Source organism: Geotrypetes seraphini, chromosome 7 (genome assembly GCF_902459505.1).
Source record: "Geotrypetes seraphini chromosome 7, aGeoSer1.1, whole genome shotgun sequence".
NCBI classification, from domain to species: Eukaryota; Metazoa; Chordata; class Amphibia; order Gymnophiona; family Dermophiidae; genus Geotrypetes; species Geotrypetes seraphini.
This window is the reverse complement of record NC_047090.1, coordinates 52,205,582-52,232,858: the sequence shown is the minus strand read 5'-3', so window position 1 is coordinate 52,232,858 and position 27,277 is coordinate 52,205,582. Positions and strand designations below refer to the sequence as shown.

The following is a 27,277-nucleotide window of genomic DNA, read 5'->3' as shown; positions in this document are numbered from 1 at the left end:
TGACTATCCCAGGCGCTCTTGAATTCAGACAAAGTTTCTCCACCACCTCTTCCGGGAGACTGTTCCACGCATCTACCATCCTTTCTTTAAAAAAGCATTTCCTTAGATTACTCCGTAGCCTATCACCTCTTAACTTCATCCTATGCCCTCTCATTGCAGAGTTTCCTTTCAAATGAAAGAGACTCGACTCATGCGCATTTACATTAAGTAGGTATTTAAACATCTCTCATCACATCTCTCCTCTCCCGCCTTTCCTCCAAAGTATACAGATTGAGATCTTTAAGTCTGTTCCCATATGCCTTATGATGAAGACCACATACAATTTTAGTAGCTTTCCTCTGGACAGACGCCATCCTTTTTATATCTTTTTGAAGGTGTGGCCTCCAGAATTGTACACAATATTCTAAATGAGGGCTCACCAAAGTCTTATACAGGGGCATCAATACCTCCTTTTTCCTACTGGCCATACTTCTCCCTATGCAACCTAGCATCCTTCTAGCTTTTGTCATCACCTTTTCAACCTGTTTGGCCTGCTTAAGATCATCACATACAATCACACCCAAGTCCCGCTCTTCTGTCATGCACATAAGTTCTTCACCCAGTAAACTGTACTGTTCCCTCGGGTTTTTGCAGCCCAAATGCATGACCTTGCATTTCTTAGCATTAAATTTTAGCTGCCAAATTTCAGATTATTCTTCAAGCTTCGCCAGGTCTTTCTTCATGTTATTCACACCATCCGGCGTGTCTACTCTATTGCAGATTTTGGTATCATCTGTAAAGAGGCAAATCTTACCCGACAACCCTTCAACAATATCGTTTATAAAAATGTTAAAAAGAACAGGCCCAAGAACAGAACCTTGAGACACACCACTGGCAACACCCTTTCCTCAGAGCGATCTCTATTGATGACTACCCACTGTCACCTTCCACTCAACCAGATCTTGACCCAGCCCGTCACTTTGGGACTCATCCCGAGGGCAGTTTATTTATTAGACGTCTATGTGGAATACTGTCAAAGGCTTTACTGAAATCTAACTACACCACATCTAGCGCACATCCTCTATTCAATTCTCTGGTCACCCAATCAAAGAAATCGATCAGATTTGTCTGACAAGACCTACCTCTAGTGACCCCATGTTGCCTCCCAGTCCTGTAATCCACAGGACTCCAGAAACTTGACCATTCTCTGTTTTAAAAGTGTTTCCATTAATTTGCTTACCACAGAAGTCAGACTTACTGGCATGCAAATCCCTACTTCTTCCTTACTTCCACTTTTGTGAAGAGGGACCACATCCGCCCTTCTCCAGTCCTCCGGTACCAGTCCCGACTCTAAAGATTCGTTGAAAAGGTCAGTCAGCGAAGCTACCAGATCTTCCCTAAGTTCCTTCAGCACCCTAGGATGTATACTATCCGGCCCCATCCCTTTGTCTACCTTTATTTTAACTAGCTCCTCATGAACACAACCCTCTGAAAAATCAATCAGTATCTATTACTCCTCCATACCTATTTATGTTTGTCTTCTGTGGTCCCACTCCCGGCACTTCAGCCGTGAATACAGAACAGAAATATCTGTTAAGCAATTTGGTCTTTTCTTTATCAGCTTCTACATATTCCTCCCCTTCTCCTTTGAGTCTCACAATGCACTTTTGTACTTCTTATTACTAATATATCTAAAAAAAATGTCTTGTCTCCCCATTTTACCATGTCAGCTATATTTTCTTCCAGTTGCATTTTTGCTTTCCTGACTACATGGCCAGCGTCTCTTAACTTTTCCAGATATTTTTTGCCTGTCTTACTCTTTCTGCGAACTTTTGTAGTTTAAGCTAACCTCTTATTCCTTAACTTCTCAGCTACTACTTTTGAGAACCAAAGTGGCCTTTTCCTCTTACTTTTACTTACTTGCCTCACTAAAAGTTTTGGCGCCCTTACAATCGCTCCTTTCAGTTTTTCCCACTGCATTTCCACTCCTTCCAGACGTTCCCATCCAGACATTCCTTGACGTAAACCCCCATCCAAACAAAGTTAGTTTATTTAAAGTCTAGAACCTTTGCTTTTGAATGAGCCCTCTCTTTACCCATCTTAATATTAAACCATACCATGCAGTGATCACTGGATGCCAGATCACCCACTATCAGAAACAATTTCCCTGTTTGTAAGCACTAAGTCCAGTATGACCCCATCCCTTGTGGGTTCCATTACCAACTGCTGGAACAGTTCTCCTTGTAGAGAATTCAGAATCTCCCTACTTCTAGAAGACCCCACAATAGGAATACCACAGTCAACATCCAGAATGTTAAAATCACCTATTAGCAAGACTTCCCCTTTTTTTAGATATATTCTGAATGTCTACTATTAAATCTCTATCTACTTCTTCCATCTGTGAAGGATGCCTGTATATCACACCAGTGGGTACTGAAATAGCTGTATGTTATAAAAGGCTCCATGATCCCTTTTCAATTGACTCTGATGTTTCTGTCCTTCATCTTCATTACATATAAACATTTTTGGTTTTGAGATTTGGGATGCTTCATAAAATATAAAAATTTTCTTCAACAATCTTCTGGTCTCAAAATCGCAGCCTAGAGGCCACATGCAGGCCGCCAGATACTATTTTGAGGCCCTCGGTATGTTTGTCAATCAGAAAAGTAAAATAATAGTTTCTTGATCTAATCTAATCTAATCCTTAGGTTTGTATACCGCATCATCTCCACGTTCGTAGAGCTCAACGCGGTTTACAGTAGGAGAAATAGGAAGGAACTACAACAGAGGGTTAGAGGTAGAAGTGTGATCATATGTCTCTTTCCACTATAAATTACAATATTATTATTAAGACTTAGCCAAAAAGAAATATTTATAAACTATAAAGAGGACCTCATGCAAAATAGTCATTTCTTTAATAAGACATTAACTATTTTTTTCTGAGGCCCTCCAAGTACCTACAAATCCAAAATGTGGCCCTGCAAAAGGGTATGAGTTTGAGACCACTGCTATAGAAGAATTAAGTGGTGAAATATATATTTTTGTACTAGAGTCAGGGAGGCCTTAGTGCCAATCTTGGAAGCAATATAATACGATACTACCCTATTCTATTTGATGGTCTATATATAGGGTAGAAAAAAATCCTTTGTACATTTTTGAATCTCCTATTTGTATTTTTGCCAAGTACTTGTGACTTGGATTGGCTTCCAAAGATGGAATACTGGGCTACATGGACCATTGGTCTGACCCTGGCATTGATTTTTAGAGATCTTCATGAGCAACGACCCCTCTATTTAGCTGCAACTTTAAAAATTAATGTTCCAGGATGTCCTTTACATTCAGGTAGACAGGCTTTACTTTATGTTCTTGATTACGCAAATAAAACTAGAGATGTATAGAGATTCTATTTTTATTGTTGTAGGATCTCAGATATGGAATGCACTTCCAAAGGACTTAAGACTGAGGGCTAGATTCTCAAAACTAAAATCCGCCGGTTCAAGCCGGTTTAGCATGCATGTATTTTTAATGATTGATTACTGAAACGGCTTTACAGTGGTCTTTTCTGAGTTTTCTGGCAGTCTCCGATACTGCCATGCAAATGCACTATTAAAATGGCTCAGGCACTGACAGGAAAGTAAGGCTTGACAGCTCAGACCACACTCCCTCCCCCCCCCCACACACGCAAATTAAAATTTAAAAACCAAAGATTGGCAGGAACACACCCACTCTCTCCTGCCAAGTTGCACAATCACCTGACACTGCTAACTTCCCCCCTCCATGGCAACATGAGAGATGTCCACTCCCTCCTGCCACCAAGCAACCCCCCAACACTACCCCGCTGTGCATCTGATAACCCCGTACTCCCTCCCCTTACCTTATTTATTGGGGATGCCTTAAGTAGGGATGCCTACTTCCTCTGGCCAGCAAGCCTGCCTCTTCAAAATGGCAGACTTGGGATACACCATGGTAGGGCCTAAGGTTGATTGGCCCAGACATCTAGAGACCCTTCCATAGGAGGGACCTTAAACAACCTGGGCCAGTCGGAGCCTTAGGACCCTCCCCAGTGCAACGGGGATGGAAAGGCCCACCATTTTGAAGAAGCAGGACTGCTGGCCAGAGGGAGTAGGCATCCTTCAAGCCAGCCATCATAAATAAGGTAAGGGGGAGGGAGCGGGGGTGTCAGAGGCGGGGGTGTTGGGGAACATTGCTTGGCAGCAGAAGGGAGTAGGCAACTATCCCATTGCCAGGTGTGTGTGTAAGGGGGGAGGGGTTGCTTGACTTCAGCAGCAGGAGGGAGGAAGCTAAAAGGATTTCTAACAGAACGTATAGCATATAAATTAATTAAGACTGGAAGAATGCTCAGTATCAAGCAGAGTACCCCAAGGCTCACTACTCTGCAATACGTTTCAATGTACTGATGTCAACCCTAGGACGCTTCTTAGAGAAGAAACTCCTATGCAGTTATCACAATATGCATTCTTTTCTACAAGAAAGAAAACAAGAAACAAATTGGTAGAAGTCACTCATCTAGCTGCTGACTGGGCTGAATTGAAAAACTAAAAAAAACAATTTTTTACTGAACACATCAACCAGAATCACCAATGACAACACTCAAACACAGCATAATGCCCCATTGAGGGCCAGATTCTCTAAGCTCAAACACCATAGTATAAAAAATTTTTTTAAAATCATGGCAGGAACATTTTTGTTTTACTGGCGATTCTCAGCATAATAGCATGCAAATTATATGCAAGCTATGTGTGTGGAAAAACACTAGTAAAGGGGGAAGAGGAACTGTACTCAGAAGAAAAATTGCTAGCACAGCTCCTCATGACTGCATGCAAAGTTTATATTAAAAAAAAAAAAAGCAGTCCCTGCTCTCCCTGCCTGAACCAGCAAGTAAGAGTAGCTAGGGCTGCTTTTTCTTTTTTTTTTTTTAAAGGGTGCAACCAAGAGCTCTGTTTTTAAGCAGGCATTTTTAAAATATATTTTAATAAGATACATAAGATTTGTCCGATTTATGGGCAGACTATCAAGTGTTTATATCACATTGCCACAAGTTGTGCTAGTACGATGCAGTTTTGTGCTAGCATATTGCTACTAGGCACTGCAGATGGGTGGATTATAAATATTTTACTTTTCTGGAAGACCATAAAAATCAAAGATCTGCACCTGCAGAGGCAAAAGGTTTTGATGTCATAAGGTAAGTAAACAATTCATCTTGACAAAATTCTTTCATTTCAAAAAATGTGAAGGGAAGCCAAAAATCACACTGGGACAGACAGTATTTCAGATGAAAAGTAAATGGTAATCTAGACAAGCCTTACAGTCATCATCATTGCCTGCGTAATGAAAAATGGATGCAACAGAAAGTCAGAACTAAAAGATCCGCTAAAAACCAAATCTATGGGGAAATATTTATTGGTTACATATTAAGGTGGCCTGCATTTGAAATGACTTGCAAGATATTTAAATCTTATTGCCATACAATACAACCAACTTTATTTCAAACGCACTTTATCATCAAACTTTCAGGAAGTCAATCAAAACTTCTGACAAATTTCTCCGACTCCACTTTATCCTTGATGCATTCCTAAAACACTCCCAGATAAACATGCTAATGTAATTTCGAAAGTTTTTTGTATTATTGCTGTCTTTGTACAGTCTCTTCCTCTGTAAACCGCTCTGAATATTTGTGGTATTGCAGTATAAAAAAATAAAATTATTATTATTATTACTACTACAATAGACAATGAAGCTGCAAAAGTCCCAGTAAGATGTTCTGTAATTCTTGTATTTGGTTTTATGACAATTACAAATTTACCTCCCCCACTTTTACTAAGCTAAGGTAGAGGTGTCTACCATGGTTCGGAGCACTAAATGCTCTGATACTGCTCCAAAGCTCATAGAATTCCTATGAGCATCAGAGCATTTAGTATTCTGGGCCACAGTAGAAACCTCTACCATGGTTTAGTATAAAAAAAAGAGGGCCTTAGTAAATTTTTTGTCTTTGTGATGTGCGATTTTTATACTGTGGCCAAAATCCTCTTGTTGTAAACCACTAAAATACTTATTGAGAACTATATAAAAATTCAAGAAAATAGAAAGCATATGTGGCTCAGAACAAAAAAAAATAATTGTTGAAGCTAAATCATTTGCAAGAAAATACAGGATAGTTTAGGAGATGACAAAAGCAGAGATGAAACTTACCAGAGGTAGTATCATTTATCAGAAAGCTCAAAAGAGCTGCTACATTTGCATAAACACCTGGGCTACCCCTTTGATGGTTTTGGCTTACTCGTTTGCCCCAAGATCGAGCACATCCTATCCCCCATGAAGTCACACCAGTTAAAACCCAGATGCCACTGTGTTTCCTGCAAACCAGGGGGCCCCCCGAGTCACCCTAGAAACAAAAAGACAAACAAGTTTAATAATCATAGTACTGTTTCTTTTAGATCTATGAGCTATTGTTTTTATTATTACATTATATCTGATTGGCTGAAGTTCAAATTCATCCCTTAGGTTAATTCTGCACCAGTTCTATGCATTCTCTTCCATGCCTCCAACCACTAAGCAGTTTCTCAATCAGAACAACTTTGCAATTGTTAATAAAGATAATTAAAAAAAAAAAAAAAAAAAAAAGAACAATCACTTGGTTCCCACCAGGCAAATTGTAGAGCCTTGATTAGGGGTGAAATTCTAGATGCTAAGCCAAATGACCAGTGTAAGTGATATCTGAGATTCTACCATGAAACATACATTTCAAGTTACCAAAATACTTAACCTGTTAAACTATAAACATTACATAAAGTATTTATATTCCTATTCTGCTTTTTCATCTTTAAAATTCATCATGGTACTGAAAGATTGGAGGGTGGCCAATGTAATGCTAATTTTTAAAAAGTGTCCCAGAGGTGACCTGGGAAATTATAGACCAACGAGTGACAGTGTCCGACAAGTGACTGTCAGGCAAAATGGTAGACTACTACTATAAAGAACCAAATTATACAGCATATACATAAGCATGGGTTCATGAGAAAGCCAACATGGATTTAGTCAAGGGAAGTCTTTGAAGGGGTGAACAAACATGTGGGTAAAGGTGAGCCTCTCCGGGAGTGGGTGAGATAAGAGATCACTAACCAGTTCTTGACTTAAGTGATTAGAGGTACTTTTTGATAAAGGAGAATCAGATTTGGAGTTACAAGATTCTCTTAACTGCAATTACCTTGGGGTAATGAAGGAAATTACTCCATTCAAAAGTACAAAAGGTGTTTTTGTTGCACTCAGTTCACAATAGACAGACTAAAATATTAAAATCAATTAAAAAAATACTTCTCTCTAGCCTAAAACTGGATCCAGTTGTGTAAATTACCATCTGAAACCCCATGGGACCAGGAGAGTGTGTGTGAGTGCGACTCTTTAGTGTCTAAAGTGTCCTTTAATTCTCAAGTTCTCTTGCTTCTTTGCTTCATCTGTTTTGTAATCTTCATCTGCAATCTTCTCCTTGTTAAACTATCTTAAAAAATAAAACAAATGGAGAGTGCTTCCCTATGTGTGTGCTTCAGTATAAGAGTATATAGATATCCTGAGAAGTCAGGCTATCAGCTAGTTATAACAAAAAAATATAAATTTATTCCTGACTGGAATCAGTCTGTTCGTATTTAGTTTTATCCCCAATAAATATAATTTTTAGGAATGGCTTAAGCTGCATCACACAGCTCAAAAAATTCTCAAACTATAATCATACCAGTCACTCAAAAATAAAATTAAGTATAAGTTTTCTCTCCTCGGGATCAGACAAATTGTCAGCTGTAGCCTCTGTGGCAAAGCAGCAAGCTTCTCAATTTTACCTTTGAAAATAAATTTTTAGTCACCCACTCTGGCAACAAGTAGTAAGCCTGTTATTTACCTTCAGCCTTTTTAAAATAAAGGGGGGGGGGGGGAGACATAATGCTTTGCTGAGGTGCAAATTTTTCTAATTTGAGCTGCTGACTGGGCTCCCGACCAACTATCCTGGGGTAATTTTCAGATCCAGATCTCCAGAACATCAGTTATTTGATTGATCTTGAACTTACCTGGGGCAACTGAGATATGTCACACTATCATGAATGGTGGAATACTATCAGTCTGTCATACTTTCAGTATGACTATAGAGATCTGCCCAGTACTGTCTTTGGGTTCTGAATTTTTAGTATTTATATACCACTTATAGCCTAAGTGGTTTACATTCAGGTACTCAAACATTTTCCCCCTATCTGTCCTGGTGGGCTCACACTCTAATGTGCTGCTAGAGTTGCCACTGACGCCCACTCCAGCCTATCCTAACCATCTTGTCACTGGAGCTTCTATCAAAGCCTTCAGCTTTATCCTAAACCAAATCACCATATTTGGGACACATACCATGCAGGATTGCCCAGTACCAGCCTTAGTTTGTATTATACCATTCGTTTTCTAATTAGAGATCCTCTGTGTTCATCCCATGCTTTTTTGAATTCCATCACTATTTATCTCCAGTCATCTAACCTCCTCTCCCATGAAAAAGAATTTCCTAACATTACTTATCTGCCACCCTGCAACCTCAATTCATGCCCTCTAGTTTTACCATTTTCCTTTCTCTGGAAAATATTTGTTTCTATATTAATACCTTTCAAATATTTCAATAACTATCATTATCTCCCCTGTCCCTCCTCTCTTCTAGAGTATACATATTCAGGTCTTCCCATCTCTTCTTGTACATCTTTTGGCACAAATCCCATACCATTTTCATTTTTTCTCTGGACTGTTTCAAGTTTTTTCTACATCCTTAGCCAGATACGGCCTCCAAAACTGAACTCCTGGTGGGGCCTCACCAACAACCTGTACAGGGGCATCATCACCTTTCTTCTGCTGCTTTCTTCTTCTTCTTCTTATGCTTCTTTCTATATAGTCTAGCATCATTCTGGCTACAGCCACCACCTTATCACACTGTTTTGTTGCCTTCAGATCTTCAGACCCCCAAGGTCCCTCTCCCCATTCTGCCCATATCAGCCTGTCACCACATTTGGTTCCTTTGGATTTCTGCTCCCCAAGTGCATCTCTCTGCACTTTTTATATTGAAATTTAGTTGCCAAACATTAGACCATTCTAACTTTTACAGATCCTTTTTCATGTTTTCCACTCTTATAAATCCTGGTATCATCCACAAAAAGGCAAGCCTTACCTTCTAACCCTTCAGCATTGTTGCTCACAAATATATTAAACAGAATTGGCCCCAACACCGATCCTTGTGGCAACTCCACTACTCACCTTTCCTTCCTCCTAGCAAATTCCATTAACTACCACCCTATGGATTCTGTCCCATCAACCAGTTTCTAATCTAATTCAACACTTTGGGTCCTAAATTCACCTCTGAGAGTGCTTTCAACTCCTAACACCTATCACCTTGGGTTCCAATCCATACCTGGCAGATTGAAATTACCCAGCAGTAGCAACTCCCCTTTTTCCCCCCAACTTATGGATATCTGCAACCAGGTCTTCATCAAGTTATTCCCAAGTGGATAGAAGTTCCATCTTCTCTTTTCAAAGCTATATCACTTCCTCCTGTCCCCATGCCATTTGCATTTCAGTCACTTGGATATTGTTCACATAAGCGCACTACTCCTTTACCTATTTGTCCATCCCTGTCCTTCCTAAGAATATTATAGCCCAATAAGTTAGCATTCTATCCATGGGAATCACTGAACCAGGTCACTGTGATGGCATCAATATCTAAGTCTGCCTCTAACATCAGGGCTTGCAGATTATGAACTTTGTTGGTTAGACTGAGCATTTGTGGTCATTACTTTCCAGCTACCTTTCAGTGGCACTCATTTCTTGCATCATTTATTGTCTAGTCCCAATTCCTACTGCATTGCTAAGAAGTGAATTGCTAAGTGTTGTTTATATTGCTATCTTTACTACTATGACATCTTGCCTTTTGCTGGGGGTGGCCACCAGAAGTGACCTGCATCCATATGCCACCCCACCTTCTAGTTTAAATGCCTAGAAACATACTACCTCACCACAGTTGAAGTGGAGTTGGACCAGATATACTACCAGATCGACAAACTTAAGTGACAAATCCCCTGGACCGGATGGAATTCACCCGAGAGTTTTAAAGGAATTGAAGGTTGAAATCGGAGAGCTATTGCAAAAACTTGCCAATCTGACAATCAGAACTGGACAAATACCAGATGACTGGAAGATAGCGAATGTCACGCCAATTTTCAAAAAAGGATCGAGAGGGGAACCGGGCAACTACAGACCTGTGAGCCTTACGTCTGTCCCTGGAAAGATGATTGAAGCACTGATCAAGGATAGCATAGTCCGGCACCTAGATACACACGACTTGATGAAACCCAGTCAACATGGGTTCAGGAAAGGGAAATCATGTTTAATGAATTTACTTCAATTTTTTGAGACCGTGAACAAGCAAATTGATAGTGGAATGCCGGTGGACATAATATATTTGGACTTCCAGAAAGCGTTCGACAAAGTTCCACATGAAAGACTTCTCAGGAAACTACAAAGCCATGGAATAGAGGGAGATATACACAGGTGGATAGGCAAATGGCTGGAAAACAGAAAGCAGAGAGTGGGCATAAATGGGAAGTTCTCAGACTGGGAGAAAGTGACTAGTGGTGTGCCCCAGGGCTCGGTTCTTGGGCCGATCCTATTTAATATTTACATCAATGACCTGGAAGAAGGAGTATCCAGTGAGATCATTAAGTTTGCAGACGACACAAAGCTATGCCGGGCAATCAGATCGCAGGAGGATAGCGAGGAACTCCAGAGCGACTTGTATCAGTTAGAGAAATGGGCAGAGCAATGGCAGATGAAGTTCAACGTGGTGAAATGCAAAGTAATGCATTTAGGTAGTAAGAATAAGGAACATGAGTATAGAATGTCAGGCGCAACTCTGGGTAAGAGCGAACAAGAAAAGGACCTGGGTGTACTGATAGATAGGACCCTGAAGCCGTCGGCACAATGCGCGGCAGCGGCAAAGAAAGCAAACAGAATGTTAGGCATGATAAAGAAAGGAATCACGAGTAGATCGGAGAAAGTCATAATGCCGCTTAATAGAGCAATGGTCAGACCACACTTGGAATACTGTGTCCAACATTGGTCTCCCAACCTAAAGAAGGATATAAAACTGCTGGAGAGGGTGCAGAGACGAGCAACGAAGCTAATAAGAGGTATGGAGAACTTGGAATATGAGGAACGACTCAAGAAACTGGGACTGTTCTCCCTTGAGAAGAGGAGGCTGCGAGGGGACATGATCGAGATGTTCAAAATGCTGAAAGGCATCGATAAAATAGAGCAGGAAAATAAATTATTTACATTGTCCAACGCGACACGGACAAGAGGACATGGTTTGAAGCTAAGGGGGGACAAGTCCAGGACAAATGTCAGGAAGTTCTGCTTTACACAGCGAGTGGTAGATGCCTGGAATGCTCTCCCAAAGGAGGTTATTAAGGAATCCACTGTGCTAGGATTCAAAGGCAAATTAGATGCACATCTCCTTACGAGAGGCATAGAGGGATATGGGTGACTAAAACTACATCAGGTGTATACCTGACTGGGCCTCCGCGTGTGCGGATCGCTGGACTCGATGGACCATGGGTCTGATCCGGAGATGGCAGTTCTTATGTTCTTACCTGAATCTCTCAGCAAGGATTCTTTTTCTTGCCAAAGATGCAGTTCATCATTACAATATAGGTGTTTGATTTTCCATGTGTTGCCCTATCCTCCTATGTACCTACAGCCTTCTTGATGACACCAGGTTCCGAGCCATCTATTGAAGTTCTCAGTATTTTATAATCTTTCCTCTCCCTTTCCATATGTAGGAAGTATTTCTGAAAAGGCTACAGTCTTTACAAAAAGTTTTAACCCATCCCCTAGCTCCATAAAAAACTTTTTGTGCTCCAAGTGGGGTGCTGTTGGCTAGCTAATTTGATCCAGTGGGGTGCTGTTGACTAGCTAATTTAACATCAGTGTTAGAGTAGCTGAGGATCTTGGAAGACATTTCACTATATTGGGCTCTTTGAACTGCATACTAAGATTAATGCCCCCGGACAACAAGAATCCCTTAGCAGCAATAGTTTTCCTGATTGAGCTTGAGCTTTATTTGTGCTGCAGAAATGTTTTACTTCTTGAGCTATTTTCACTGGATATAGTTCCACTTCACTTCTTTTTATCTAGAGCATCATAATGCAATCTACCTCTCTAAAACATCGGAGGTGACCAGTGGAGTGCCGCAGGGCTCGGTCCTGGGTCCACTCCTTTTCAACATATTCATAGGGGATCTGACTCAAGGGCTTCAAAGTAAAATAACACTATTCGCCGATGATGCCAAACTATGTAATATAGTAAGTGAATGCAGTTTACAGAATTATATGGCGCAGGACCTGCTTACATTGGAAAGTTGGTCCTCAACCTGGCAGCTAGGCTTCAATGCTAAGAAATGTAAGGTCATGCACCTCGGAAGCGGAAATCCATGCAGGACATACTTCTTGAATGGAGAAACTAACTAGGACTTCAGCAGAACGAGATTTAGGAGTAATCATCAGTGCAGACATGAAAACTGCCAATCAAGTGGAGAAGGCTTCATCTAAGGCAAGGCAGATATTGGGTTGTATCAATAGAAGTTTCGTCAGCCGAAAGCCTGAAGTCATAATGCCGTTGTACAGGGCCATGGTGAGACCTCATCTGGAGTACTGTATGCAATTCTGGAGGCCACATTACAGTAAAGATGTGCGCAGAATTTAATCGGTTCAGCGGATGGCCACCAGGATGATCTCGGGGCTCAAGGGTCTCTCATATGAAGAGAGACTTAACAAATTGCAGCTCTACACTCTCGAGAAACGTAGGGAGAGGGGAGACATGATCGAAACATTTAAGTACCTCACGGGACGTGTCGAAGTGGAAGATGATATTTTCTTTCTCAAGGGACCCTCGGCCACAAGAGGGCACCCACTCAAACTCAGGGGCAGAAAATTTCATGGCGACACCAGAAAGTATTTCTTCACAGAGAGAGTGGTTGATCATTGGAACAAGCTTCCAGTGCAGGTTTTCGAGGCAGACAGCGTGCCAGACTTTAAGAATAAATGGGATACCCATGTGGGATCCCTACGAGGGTCAAGATAAGAAAATTGGGTCATTAGGGCATAGACAGGGGGTGGGTAAGCAGAGTGGGCAGACTTGATAGGCTGTAGCCCTTTTCTGCCATCATCTTCTATGTTTCTATGTTGCCTGAGCCTACCCTGACCCATCTATTCCTCAGTTTTAATCTTTGAGGCAATGGTGGTAAATTAGTATGATTCTGTAGAGTGATGGCAGTTACTTTAATTGCATCCAATTCCTGCTGATGTTTATTGAGCTCCTGTTTAATACTAGCAAGCTGAAGACAGATGGGGCAAGCCTTAAGCCTTCAGATAGTGTGCCTCGGAACTAAAGCACCACAATGAATAAAAGCCAGTTTGATTGGATGGAATGAGTATTGACTAGAGTATTCTTGATTATTGTGTTGTCTGTATATGTGTAGCAAACCCTGGAGTGGGTGGGATGTAGGAAGGGTGAGAGGGGCTATAAGTTATGAGTCAGCCAAGTTCCCAACCAAACAGCACTGAGGAGGGGCAAGCCCTCACAAAGTTAAATTCTGCTGGAATCTAATTTTTTCCTCTATAAAACCAAATATCACCAACAAATGTAAATATAGCAAGTTTCTGCATAATAATCTAATCTAATATTTGTGTGTCATACAAAGCTAAATAGGCTCTGGGTGACTTGTAAGAGAAGAAGGGTAGCTGGGTCAAGTGGAAGGGGTTGGGAAAGAGGATAAATCAGCTGCAAAGAAAATAAACCAGCTAAAAGAGACTAAACAAGCTGAAAGAGACTAAACCCATTACCTCTCTAGATCTGCCAATGGAAAATAAACCAGAGCTAGTCTACAGTTCATGAAACAAAGTTAGGAAAGTTTAGAAAAATTGTTGATTGTTGAAGAGGGGTCTGGCCGCTTTGAATAAACTCATCTTTATATTTTTATGGTGAGGTAAAACTCTAACAGTATTTCACTTCGTTGGGTCCTAGAAGTATGGGGGTTTAGGTCTAACAGACAAAGTATAATCAGGCCTGCCTGCATTGGTACCTTGGTAAAAGGATTCTAGATCAGTCTACTTATACTCGTCTTAGTTATGAGCTAGTGCTTTATCACACTTGGCATTTGAATTCTCTCTTGCATTCTAGTGTATTGATTGGTTTCTTGTGTGATATTTGGCGAGTCCTGGTCAGGTTGCTAGGTGGTCTCCCGGAGATGTTGGATCAAATACCAATGCAAAGAAACCTTCCTTTTTCTCTGGAACCAGAGCATGCTAGCTTCAGGAGATGGGCTAATAGTGGTGTGACTTTTGCTGTCTCATGTACTGCAAGTATACTACACTCCTGACTGGCATTACAGCAGTAGGGAATTATACCTCCCCCCCAGGAGGTTTTCACCTATAAACAATTACAGCACTATGTTCACTCTCTGGATGTGAGAGGCTTAGGGTTTTGTCTTGGGTACAAATCTGTGGGACTTCTGAAATATGTTCAAAGAAGAGAGAATTAGATTGCGAGCCCACCAGGACAGATAGGGAAAATGCTCAAGTACCCAACTGTAATCCGCTTACATAACTTTGATAAGCAGTATATAAATACCTAAAATAAATAAAGTGTGTCCTTGTTGTATAAGGAGCTGCAGAAATCGTGTGATAGGAAATCCTTTGACAGGTTACATGTTAAATGGGGAACTGGGTATTCCACCAGGGAAGTTAAATGTCAAAATTCTTATAAGAGAGATCCCAGATATTTTGGTAAGTGCCAAATTGAAAGTGTGTCAATTACAGGTTTTACATCTGGCCTATTTTACTTGGGAACAATTGTTCAAATCAGGTGTCACTGACTCGCCTCAATGTGAGAAATGTTAACAGGGAGTGAAGTCCTTTATCTATGCATCTTGAAGTTGTTCAGTGATCAAAGCATTTTGGATTAGAGTAGTTCACCATTTACAAACTATTTTGGGAAGTATTTTTCTCTCTAGTGGACCTACTTTTAGATAAATGAGGCCTTTTATTTTAGTAATTCTAATCTAATCTAATCTTCCATTTGTGTGTCGCTCATACCTATTTAGGCTGTAGGGGCCAGGCTGTAGGGGCAAGGGGAAGACTTGGAAAGGAAGTCTTGTTTGAGGGGAAGGAAAGGAGGGGAGCGGGAAAGGCTCTGTTGACAGGTAAGAGTAGTTCGATGCATCCAGAAACTGATGAGCATAGGTTCAATTCAAGTAGGAATGTGTTGGATTCAGCAGTCAAATAAGAGATTTTTCAGCTTCTTCCAGAATGACGTGCGATTAGAATCTTTTCTGATCATTTCTGGTAGGTCATTCCAAACTTTTATGCCCATGAATGTAAACATGGAGTGGAAACATTCACCTGTAATGGAGTTTTTTGTAGAAGGCAGACTTAGTTGCATTCTGTCTATGATTCTCCTAGAGGTGGACCAGGGCGTTGAGATAGCTGGGTGAGGGGATGGACTGAGTTTCCGTGGATTATGTGATGTGAGAGGCAAGATATTTTGAAGAGGATCTATGATGAGATAGGTAGCCAGTGCAGTTTTTTGAAGAAGGCTGAGATCAAGTCATATTTCTTTAGGCTGAAGATTAACCTAACTGCTCTGTTCTGTATGAACTGTAGTTTGTGAAATGAAGTGGTATTGATTCCCATGTAGACCGAGTTGCAGTAGTCCAGCTGAGGCATTATCATTAACTGGACAATCTGCGCAAAATGATGTTGATGAAAGTATGGCTTAATGAGTTTTAGATGACACATGGAGAAGATGGCCTTGTTTTATCATCTCTGTACTTAAGGTAATGACTAAACATGTCATCTTGGGAATTTGAACTAACGTTGATGCCCCCTCATTCTGGGCATGAAGTAATCATCTGCATGCCCCATACAATTGGAATATAATCATACTAAAGGATCTTTTAAAAAGTAATTTAAAAAAAAAAGTTTGGGGTGGTTATGTACAATTTCTTCCCCACAGAGCTCAGAGCCTCATAATCCATTATGATTGCCTTTTTGCGGTGGGGATAGATGGGGATATAGCCTGGGATCTGTGATTTTTGTGGGGTTCTCTGTTTGGAGGAAAGGGGGATGTTCCGAGATACCCTGAAGGTTGGTGGGAAATAGGATGTTTAGTTGAGTATTCTGAGATTGGACCCTCAGATAGGTAGTGATGGCATGGGATCAAACAACTCCTCCAGTAAGGATTTTTTCATGTTATGATTGGTCAATTGGGAGCAGTCCTATAGTTTGCTTAGGGAAGGGGTAGGGTGCGGGGAGCTATGGAAGGGCTTCTCTGGAGGTATTCTTGCATTGAAGTTATTTAGTTATGGTGCCTTTTATTGGGGTGGGGTTTTTTGCCCTCTTATAGTTCTATTTTCTTAGATTCAATATTCTACTTTGGGGGTTTACACTTAGTTTACAAAGCCTTTTGCTGATTACATGATGGTCAGGGTGACACTGTTTCATGTTCCTTAATAGGTGGGATCATGGTTGTTGGTTGATACCTATGTGTAATTTGTAATTACACATTGTAATTTGTAGGTTCTTGTTATGGGTGTGGGGTAAAGAGGTTTTGTTTAATTGATATTGATGACTATATTGTACTCTTCTCATTATATTGTGGTATAGTCATCAATAAAAAATTGTTGCAACATAAAATACCAGAGGATTTATTTCCTTCTGTTTCTTCAGAATTAAATTTATTCCAGAAAATGTAATTTTTAACCAAGAAAACTTGGGGTTTTGGTTTTTTTCTATGTTTAAGCAATTTTTATTGATAGAGCAGAAACATGAACAGCAGACATTGCCAACAAGAGACATGCAATTCCAAGCCAAATAGAAAGCATACAGTTCAAGTCATCAAGTTTTACACAAAAGATTTAGTTCAAAATGTTTCTACTTCAGATTTCAGCTCCCTAAGGATTTCAGTCAGTACTTGAAGTACAGCTTAAAATTAATCTAATTCACTCATTCAGTTTTTCTCATCACATGTATTCTTTTTCATCACTTCATTTTTTTCATTTTTCCTCACAAACACAGAGCAAGCAGCACAAAGCTCTCTTCAGGTTCTGTTGCTCCCCCCAACTAATTTCTGCTAATTTCCTTTCTGGACTAGTGGAGTCAATTAGGCATCTTACAAATGCATACAATACATTCCGTACTCAAATTTTAAATTAATTTAACATTTAAAACCTTTGTTTTTAAGTTCTAGTCACTTAATTCACATGTGCTAACATCCAAAATTACGAGTCTGGCAAAATAATGCAGTGTTCAGTTTGCATTAATTTTATTTTTAACTCAGACCAACTTCTACAGTTTTAAAGCTTCTGCAGCTTTTTTCAAAGCTGCGACCACATAGACCTGCTCAATAGACCTCTAGCACCTCTGCTAACCATCTAAACATTTTAAAAATATAAAAATGTAGTTTTGATAATTTTAAATTAGGAGCTGGTCTCCTTGCCAGTCTCCTTTAACATTAAATTAGGAGCTGGTCTCCTTGCCAGTCTCCTTTAACATTACTGGGCATGTGCAATTTTTCACTCCAAAACAGCCATTTTTGGGTCCTCTTTAAGTCCCCCTTATCATCCAACATACACTGGGACACAATAAAATGTGCGACTTGCATGCTTCCATAATCGCATTTTAAATGCAATTCATGTTTGCAAAACAGACCTCTCATGGCCTCTTTAGTCGGGCTTCCTCTGTGCTCCGGCACCGTTAAAATTTTAAATTGGCGTCTCAGTTTTAAATCAGCTCCAGGACTCTCCTAGAACCTTTGGCCTGCCCCTTCACTTCATGCATGCATGCATGACATTGTGGCATCACCATGCAGCTGCCTTGTCAAACGTGCAACAGTGTTTTGGGCACAGCCCAGGCCTCAGTACAGGCCTTGGCTTTTCCTACTGCTCTCTCTGCTTCTAGCAGCCCAGAATGGCTGCATTCATCTCAGATCTGGAAAACGTACCAGATCCACCTCCAGACTCATGAATCGTTCTGAACTGCTCCTCTTGTTCCAGGGCAGCGCCCTAAGGCCCCAGGCAACTTTTTTTTTAAATGCTACTTACTGCAGTTACAATACAAAAGGCATAAAAGGTCAGCACTCAAGGAAAAGATCTGGTGGGTAATCGTGGACAATATGCTGTAACCTTCCACCCAATGTGCAGTGGCCACAAAAAGCAAACAAGATGCTAGGAATTATTAGAAAAGGGATGGTAAACAAGACTAAGAATGTTGTTTTTCAATTTATAATTTTTATTGATTTTATATAGTAATTTATACAAAGTGCAAGAAAATATCATAAGAAAAAACAAACAGCACTTTCATACTACATCAAATTCTTAAAACAACCCAACTTCCTCCCACCCATCCCTCCTTACCCCTCCTTGATGTGAATAATACAATAAATAATCAGAATAAAAGAAAAGAAACCATCATATACCACCATGGTCTTTAACAAACATATCCATTGGGCTCCAGAGCCATTAAATGCCCGGAACTGATCATTATGCTCTGCTAACATTTGTTCATACCGATAATACATACACAATGACTCCCACCAGAATGTGACGTTTAGACAATCCCAATTTTTCCAGTTTCTTGTAATTAGAAGAATCCTCCAAATATCCCTTAAGCCACAAGTATTCATTAAATGATCCACACCCATAGATTTCACATTTCTACCTTGTTGTTTATCAATATATGGATCCACTACAGCATTGAAGTCCCCAGCTACAATTAAATTAGATAAATTATTAGTAAGAATATTCTGGGACTCTATGCAGCTGGAACAGTTTTTACAGCTTCGTGAAACTAACAATTAGTTCCCACCTGAATTAATTATAAATGGAGTTCAGTAGTATTTTGCACTATAAAATTAGATCTTAGATTAGATCATGATTATATTTTATTGTATTCCTAAATTAATTTCAGGAATATTCTCCCGTTATGTGGACTAGAAGAGATTAAAGGGTAATGTTGTAAAGAATATCCTTCAATGTTTGTAAAATTTTGTTATTTCTTTTTCTCTTTTCTTATTATCTAATAGAATAAAACGCTAAGCGCGCATGAGCACTCTTATCCCGTGCTTCCCTGATCCCTCATCTGTCACGCTGTGCCAGCAAGAATGCGCATGCACGCTTACTACGTCACCAGGACACGCTGAGTGGCGGCTGCCGGGAGGAGGGCTGTCGGCAGAGGGCAGACGCCGAAAAGAGCTAAAAAGTCGGCGGGAGTGGTGAAAGTGCGCAAGGCATCGGGCCCTAGCATCTCCGAGTTGATCAGCATGTCCTTGGCTGCCCTGAAGAAGGCTCTGGAAGCAGCCGGAGACGAAGAAGAAGAGCCCTCCGAAAAGCAAGAAAGCAGCAGTGAAGAAAGCAAAAACGCAGCAGGGGCCGGAGTGAAAAAGAGTCCAAAGAGGGTCAAGAAGCCGTTGGCAACAGCCATCAAGAAAGCAGCCAAGAGCCCCCAAAAGGCAAAAGCGATTAAAGCCAAGAAAGCGGTGAAGAGCCCAGCTAAAGCCAATAAAAAAAAAAAAAAAAAAAGCTGACAACCTTTAAACTCTGGTCTGAAGCAGTTTGCTGGAGTGATATTATTTGAAAGCTAAGTAACTTTAATGGACACTGGATGTTTAAATTAAGTCTCCTATAAAGAAATAGTGCATCGATTTATAGAACTTAGATTTTCAGAAAGCTGACATTTTAGAATAAGTTAAAAGATAAAAATCTTTTTAGAAAAGAATTTGGAATAAAATTAAAATCCTTTTAGTTGAGGTTAGGGACTGGAAGGCTGCCGATGATTAGAGCTAAAGAGCCGGGAATGTACGCAGACTTGTATGGTCAGAGTCTATGACTTGCGTAGGCTCGATTACTGAGGCCCTTCCAGATAGTTACGGATATCTGCTGCACTCTTTCGTATTTTGTGGGAAAGTAGGAACCTTTAAACTCTGCCCTTGCCCTAGCACTGTTTCTACCATGGAGGTGAGGCTGCCCAGTTCCCTCCCTTTGTGCCAGGGTGGTGAAGTAAGACCTTTTTAAAGCTGCAGGGGGGAGAGAAATGCTGCTGCATAGGGGGCAGGGAGAAAGACAGAAAGAGGGAGGGAGGGAGGGAGACAGAAAGACAGACAGACATATATTCTGGCAGGGGGGAGGTAAAACAAAGGGAGAAGGGCTGCTGCTGGATAAGGATAGCAGTGAAGGGGTGGTGGTGGACACAGGAGAGGTAAAAGGAAGGGAGAATGGACTAGTGGACCAAGCAAGGGGTGGTGGTGGACAGCCAAGGAAAAAGAAAGAAAGAAAGACAGAAATACAGAAAGCGGCTAAGGGGAGAGAGAGAGAGAGAGAGAGAAAGAAATAGATAGACAGACACACACATATATTCTAGCACCCGTTAATGTAACGGGCTATAAGACTAGTTATTTGTATAAAATGATAATGTTTAAAATTGATAAATAAAAAAAATTATTAGTAAGAATAATTTGTTGCAATTTCTTAAATTCAAACTGATTGGAATTTGGTGCATAAAGATTAAAAAGCATCATGTGATCATCTCTAGCACCCGTTAATGTAACGGGCTATAAGACTAGTTATTTGTATAAAATGATAATGTTTAAAATTGATAAATAAAAATTATTAGTACGAATAATTTGTTGCAATTTATTAAATTCAAACTGATTGGAATTTGGTGCATAAAGATTAAAAAGCATCATGTAATCATCTCTAGCACCCGTTAATGTAACGGGCTATAAGACTAGTTATTTGTATAAAATGATAAATGTTTAAAATTGATAAATAAAAATTATTAGTAAGAATAATTTGTTGCAATTTCTTAAATTCAAACTGATTGGAATTTGGTGCATAAAGATTAAAAAACATCATGTGATCATCTCCTGAAATCATGGTGACATAAAGCCATCTGCCCATTGGATCTGCATGAAAATTATCAAAGGAATGTGTTACCTTTTTGTTAACCAATACGACCACACTAGCCTTTTCCTTCAGCTGGTGCAAAAAAAGAATGTTTAATCTAAGAATGTTGTAATGCCTCTATCACTCAATGGTGTGACCTCACCTCAAGTATTGCATTCAGTTCTGGTCTCCTTATCTAAAAAAAAGATATAGCAGCACTAGAAAGGGTTCAAAGAGCGACCAAGATAATAAAAAGGATGAAACTCCTCTCGTATGAGGAAAGACTAAAGAGGTTAGAGCTCTTCAGCTTGGAAAAGAGACAGCTGAGGGGAGATATGATTGAAGTCTACAAAACCCCAAGTGGTGTATAATGGGTACAAGTGGATCAATTTTTTACTGCATCAAGATTTACAAAGACTAGGGGACACGTGAAGTTGCAGAGTAATACTTTCAAAACCAATAGGAGGAAATATTTTTTTCCACTCAGAATAGTTAAGCTCTGGAATGCGTTGCCAGGGGATGTGGTAAGAGTGGTTAATGTAGCTGGTTTTAAAATAAGGTTTTAACAAGTTCCTGGAAGAAAAATCCAGAGTCTGCTGTTGAGACAGACATGGAGGATGACACTGCTTGCCCTGGATCGGTGGCATGAAATGCTGCTACTATTTGGGTTTTTGCTAGGTACTTGTGACTTGTATTAGCCTCTGGGATACTGGGCTAAATGGACCACTATTCTAAACCAGGAGGCTATTAAGAACATAAGAACATAAGAAGTTGCCTCCGCTGAGTCAGACCAGAGGTCCATCTCGCCCAGTGGTCCGCTCCCGCGGCGGCCCATCAGGCCTATTGCCTGAGCAGTGGTCCCTGACCATTTCTTTAACCTACCTCCACTCCTATCCTTATAACCTACCTCTTGTGTTACCCTCTGCCCCTTGTATCTGTTGCTACTTCTGCCCCAGCCCCCAACTGAAGCTCTGTGTCCTTTGCCTCTTCTGCTGACTTGAGTGGTTCATAATATCACCTTTGTGTTACTCTGCACCATGGTTCTGGGTTCTGGGAGCAACAGGGTGCCAGTCTTCCTTCTCCTGCTTTGCATCTTTCTAGGTGCCTTTGCGATTTTCATTCTACCACTTTTACACTTTTTTATATGTGAGGTGTTGAGGGATTACCATAACTGTGCTGCTCTTTAATCAGTACCTTACACGCTTCAATCTTTTCTTTGTACCTAGAAACTTATACTGGTTATTTCCCCCCATTGCTGCAGCTTTTCCCTACTCCACCATTGGTTTTCCTCATTTTCGCAAGTACCTTAAAAAGCATAGCTAGCTGCCAAATCGGACCTCTTGTGATCCTGTGTTTTCCACTAACTTCAGGTCACTTTAACCCTCTGCCTGTGCCATAGAGTCTTCCTGTTAGTGCTATTTCACTCCTCCTATATTTTGATGCTCTATATTTCAGTGCTTTCTGCCCTCCCTTTGGTGTTCATTCCACTCTTCGTGCCCTTTAGCCCTCTTTTGGTGTTATGTAGTGTTTCCAATACTCTTGAAGGCTTGTAACACTTGCCTCAGTTATAGATGCCTGCCAGAGAAGTAGGTTTGAGTGAACATGGATGTCTATAATGCTGAAAAATAGCTCAGCTCAGACTTGATGGGGACATATATGGGACAAATGTTCCAACATTTAACATAAGGATACTGACGGGACAATCTGGTATGCATATCCCTGTACATTTCAGTATAACATTAAGATATTCTAAGACAGTAGCTTTTTACCTGACAGGCATCTTTTCCACCATCAGGAAAGCCAGCACATATCATGGACTCATCTATTGTAGAAAGCCCCAGTGAGTTCAGAGCAAAATTACAGGTTCCTTCCTCAACAAGGGGGAGTTCCACACTTTGCAATAGAGTAGCAATTTCACCACCTGAAGAATAAATGAACATTTTCTAAAATCAAATATTTGCAAAATATTTTCAAAAATTAAATACTATTCTCCGAATCGTGTGTATTTTTTTTCCTTTGCAGTCAGAAGACGTTATTCAAATATGTTTCTTTATACCTATATGAAAAATGGAAATTTGCCTTTTCTGGAAGCAGATACTATATTTTTTTTAGTATTAATACACCTCTTGGAGCCTAAGCGGTTTTCATTCAGGTACTCAAGTATTTCTACCTATCTGTCCCAGTGGGCTCATAATCTAACATACCTGGGGCAATCGAGCATTAAGTGACTTACCCAGGGTCAAGGAGCAGTGCTGGGCTTGAACCTGCAGCTTCAGAGTGCAGCCCTAACCATTACTAAGCCGCCACTCTACTATATACAGAGTTCACATTTACATAATTGGCTACTCAATACACAGATATAATTAAACAGAGCCTGCATGTGTTAATTCTATGTACACTAGAACTAGAAGAGACATTTCTAAATACATTTCAGACAAGTCCCCTGAAATACAGTGCTCCCCCGTTCATTCACGGTCCGCGGTCCCGCTCATTCATGGTATTTTCTGACCGCGAAGGGGAGGCCGGAGAGGGCAGCCGGAGCACCGGCAAGTGAAGGAAATCACTTGCTGTATGCTCCGACCGCCTCTTCCTATACTATAGTCGGGCCTCACCAATCAGGAGCTGCTTTGACACGCAGCTCCTGATTGGTGAGGCCCGATTTTAGTATAGGAAAGAAGCGGTCCGGAGCATACAGTGAGTGAGTTCCTTCACTCGACGGTGCTCCGGCTGCCCTCTTCTGCTTCTCCGGCTGCCCTCTCCGGCCTCCCCTTCGTGGTCAGAAAATACCATGAATGAGCGGGACTGCGGACCGTGAATGAACAGGGGAGCACTATATTTCAGGCTGCCCTCTTGTCTCCCCTGCCTAAAAACCGTATTTGCGGTTTTTCAACAATTGCGGGGGTTCCTGGAATGGAACCCCTGTGAATATCAGGGGAGTACTGTATTGACAAGATTTGGACTCGCAATACAATTTTACAATTCTTTCAATACACACCATCTTACAATCAAATTCAAAATTTACTATTTCCACCCAAAAAAGTCAAATTTTCTAGACATCAGTCTCCAACAACAATGGTTTTATACAAATAACTATATAGAAGAAACATACATGCAGCTACCTCCACAACTCCAGCTTTCACCTGTCACACACATATATATATATATATATATAAAAATCCCGTATACACAGCCAAGCCACACAATACAATCGTATCTGCTCTGACCAAGAGACACAGAAACACTTCAAGACCCTGATAATCCTTCAAACAAAAAGGATACAACCCTACAGTAGTTTCCAAAATATTACCTCATTCCTTAACACCCCCAGAGAAAACTTACTATACTACAAGGAAAAAACAAAAACATACAGGACCCCCTTAGTAGTGACATATAATACAGAACTAGAAAAACTAAACAATTATATGAGATCTACAATCACTACTCTAGGAAGATGAATTACTAAAATAAATATTCCCAACTCCACCTGTGCTGGCCTTCCATCTGCCACAGAATCTGAAACAAAAATTGGTAAAAAGCAAAATCCCCATACAAACCTATGAAGAGAATGGCATACAAACTTGCAGTGTGACAAACTGCAAACTGTGTGAGCACATCTCAAAGGATCCCAGGGTCACTCATAAGGGAAAAACATTCAACATAAAGGGATACTTCACATGTTCGTCTTCTAATGTAGTATTACAGTACTCCCCTGAAATTCATGAGGGTTCCATTTGAGGAACCCCCGTGAATTTTGGAAAAACCGCAAATATGGTTTACAAGGCAGGAGAGGGTAGCTAGGTCACCGGCGGTGTGCAAAATCACTTGCAGTATGCTCAGACCGCCTTTCTGTTATTAAAGTCAGGCTACACCAAATCAGGAGCTGCTTTTGACACACAGCTCCTAATTGGTGTAGCCTGAATTTAGTACAGGAAGAGGCAAGTCGGGAGAATACACGAATTAGTGAGTCTGCGATTCGCAAACAGAAAAAATTTGCAGGGGAACACTGTATATCATTCAGTACAAAAAGTCCAAGATTTATGTGACACTGATGATCTGAGCTGGATCAATGCCCTTGAGTACGGAGACCATTGCGATGAGCTCCCCAAGTGTAGGTTGAGGAATCTGTTGTGATGAGGGGGCATTTGAAACAGTAAACCTCTAGAGAGATTGGAAGAGGAGCATCCGAGAGTGGGTCGAAAGCCTGCGCCACTGAGATGCCAGGGTCCACTGAGGAATTCTGGCAAATGGAGTCATGTGAACTGTAGAGGCCATGTGACCAGCAGAATCATCATGTGTCTCGCTGAGAGTGAAGTGAGGGATAATACTTTTTGACAAAGTTGAATGAGAGCATCCTGACGTTGTTGAGGTAGGAATGCTCCGAGTTGCAGTGTCCAGTACAGCTCCAATGAACTGTAGAGTCTGAGAGGGCTGTAGCTGGGATTTCGGAAAGTTGACTTCGAACCCCAAACTTTGGAGGAACCGTTGGGTCGCTATAATAACCCTCAGATTTTGAATCTTTGATGAGCCAGTCGTCCAGGTACAAGAAAACCTGAAGACCATGGTTGCGCAGAGCTGCTGCTACTACCACTAGGCACTTGGTGAAAACTCTGGGAGATGATTCCAGGTGGAAGGGTAGCACTCTGTACTGAAAATTATGATTTCCCACCTGAAATCTGCAAAACTTGAGAGGCTGGATGAATGGAGATGTAAGTGTAAGCCTCTTTGAGATCCAGAGAGCATAACCAATCGTTGTGATCTAGTAAAGGATACAAGGATGCTAGAGACAGCATCTGAAATTTTTCTCTGACAAGAAATTTGTTGAGTGCTCCAAGATCTCCCGTCTTTTTCGGGACAAGAAAGTAATGGGAGTAAAACCCCCTGCTCTACTGTTCCAGGGGAACTTCCTCGATGGCACGGAGATGAAGCAGAGCTTGAGCTTCCTGAAGAAGAAGGGTGGTCTGTGACGGATTGGAAGGATACTCTCTTAGGGGAAGATCTGGTGGAACCTGAATGAAGTGAAGAGAGTAACCTTCCCTGATGATAGTGAGGACCCAGAGGTCGGATGTAATGAGCTCCCTTCATTGGTAAAAATGATGGAGATGACCCCCCAATGGGGAGAGGGGAGGACAGAGGCAGAACAAATGAGGTTATGCTCTGTGTTAGATGGTCAAAAGAGTGAGAGGCCTTGGGTGCAACAGGAGTCTGAGGTTTTTGCTGCCGTTGCTGCTGCTGTTTCTTAGGAGGTGGTCTTGAATAAGGTGCTAAATTTTGAGGAAAACGCCTTAGCAGTGGAAGGCTTTGGCCCGATTATGGAAGCAAATGACTTCTGATGCTTCAGATAAGCGCTTCGTAGCTGCCTCAATAGAGTCAAACTCATTGCCCTGGTATGGAATGGTATAGTCAGTCAATCTTGAAGATTCGGGTCCATATCTATGGTGTGGAGCAGGCCAGCTGGCACATCGCCAAGAGCCGCAGTGACTCTAGAGGACATTTATCAAACGCATCATATGCTGCTTGAACCATATGCATGCGAAGTTGACCCAGAGTGTGATGCATGTGTTGAAACTCTGGAAGTTGATGTTGAGGAAGATACTTGGGAAAAAAAAAAAAATCAGCCATGGCATTGACCAAATGCTTCAGGTAAGATGTGAAGACAAAGTTATAATTCAAAATTCAGTTTGCCATCATCAAATTTTGATACAGCCAATGACCAAACTTGTCCATGGCCCTGCTCTCTCGGCCAGGAGGAACGGTGGCATAAACTTTGGCAGGATTGATTCTTTTTATAGAAGACTCCACGAGAATAGACTGATGGGATAATTGAGACTTCTCAAATCCCTTACAATGGACCACCTTATATTGAGATTCCAACTAGAGAATGACACGGTGACGGTTTACCCGCGGCCACCGCATTTAAGCTGCGGGTCACCGCCGAAAACGGGGAAGAAAACTAGCAGTCGCTGCGGTGACGGGGACAAGGCCATTCACCGACCGCGGAAACGGTGAACAGGTTTGTCCCCGCGGGCCAATGTACCCCCTTCTAGGAACCGCTATTTACCTGTGTTTCACCGTGCTCCTCATTTTGTCAGATCAACCCCCTCCCGACAATCGCAGCAGAAGTGGTACCCAACCCCTCCTGCCGGTCCTCCCAATGGCCTCCCCTAAGATCGCCGGCAGGAGGGGACCCAACCCCTCCTGCTGAGACCCCCCCCAACGAACCCTCCCACCCCGGAACCCCCTTAGTCTTACTTTCCATGTTGGACCGGACAGCTCCTCGCT

General features: G+C 41.2%; 1 protein-coding gene across 3 annotated transcripts in view; it reads right to left on the bottom strand.

The window, feature by feature from the left end:
• The window catches only part of OVCH1 (ovochymase 1), a 413,341-nt gene that overhangs the window by 309,212 nt on the left and 76,852 nt on the right, over positions 1-27,277 (bottom strand). For all 3 annotated transcript variants that reach the window (XM_033953446.1, XM_033953447.1, XM_033953444.1), the window contains exons 7-8: positions 22,768-22,919; positions 6,190-6,382 (exon numbers count right to left, since the gene is read on the bottom strand). In XM_033953446.1, coding sequence (XP_033809337.1) covers positions 6,190-6,382; positions 22,768-22,919 — 345 coding nt within the window. The remainder of the gene's footprint in view (positions 1-6,189; positions 6,383-22,767; positions 22,920-27,277) is intronic.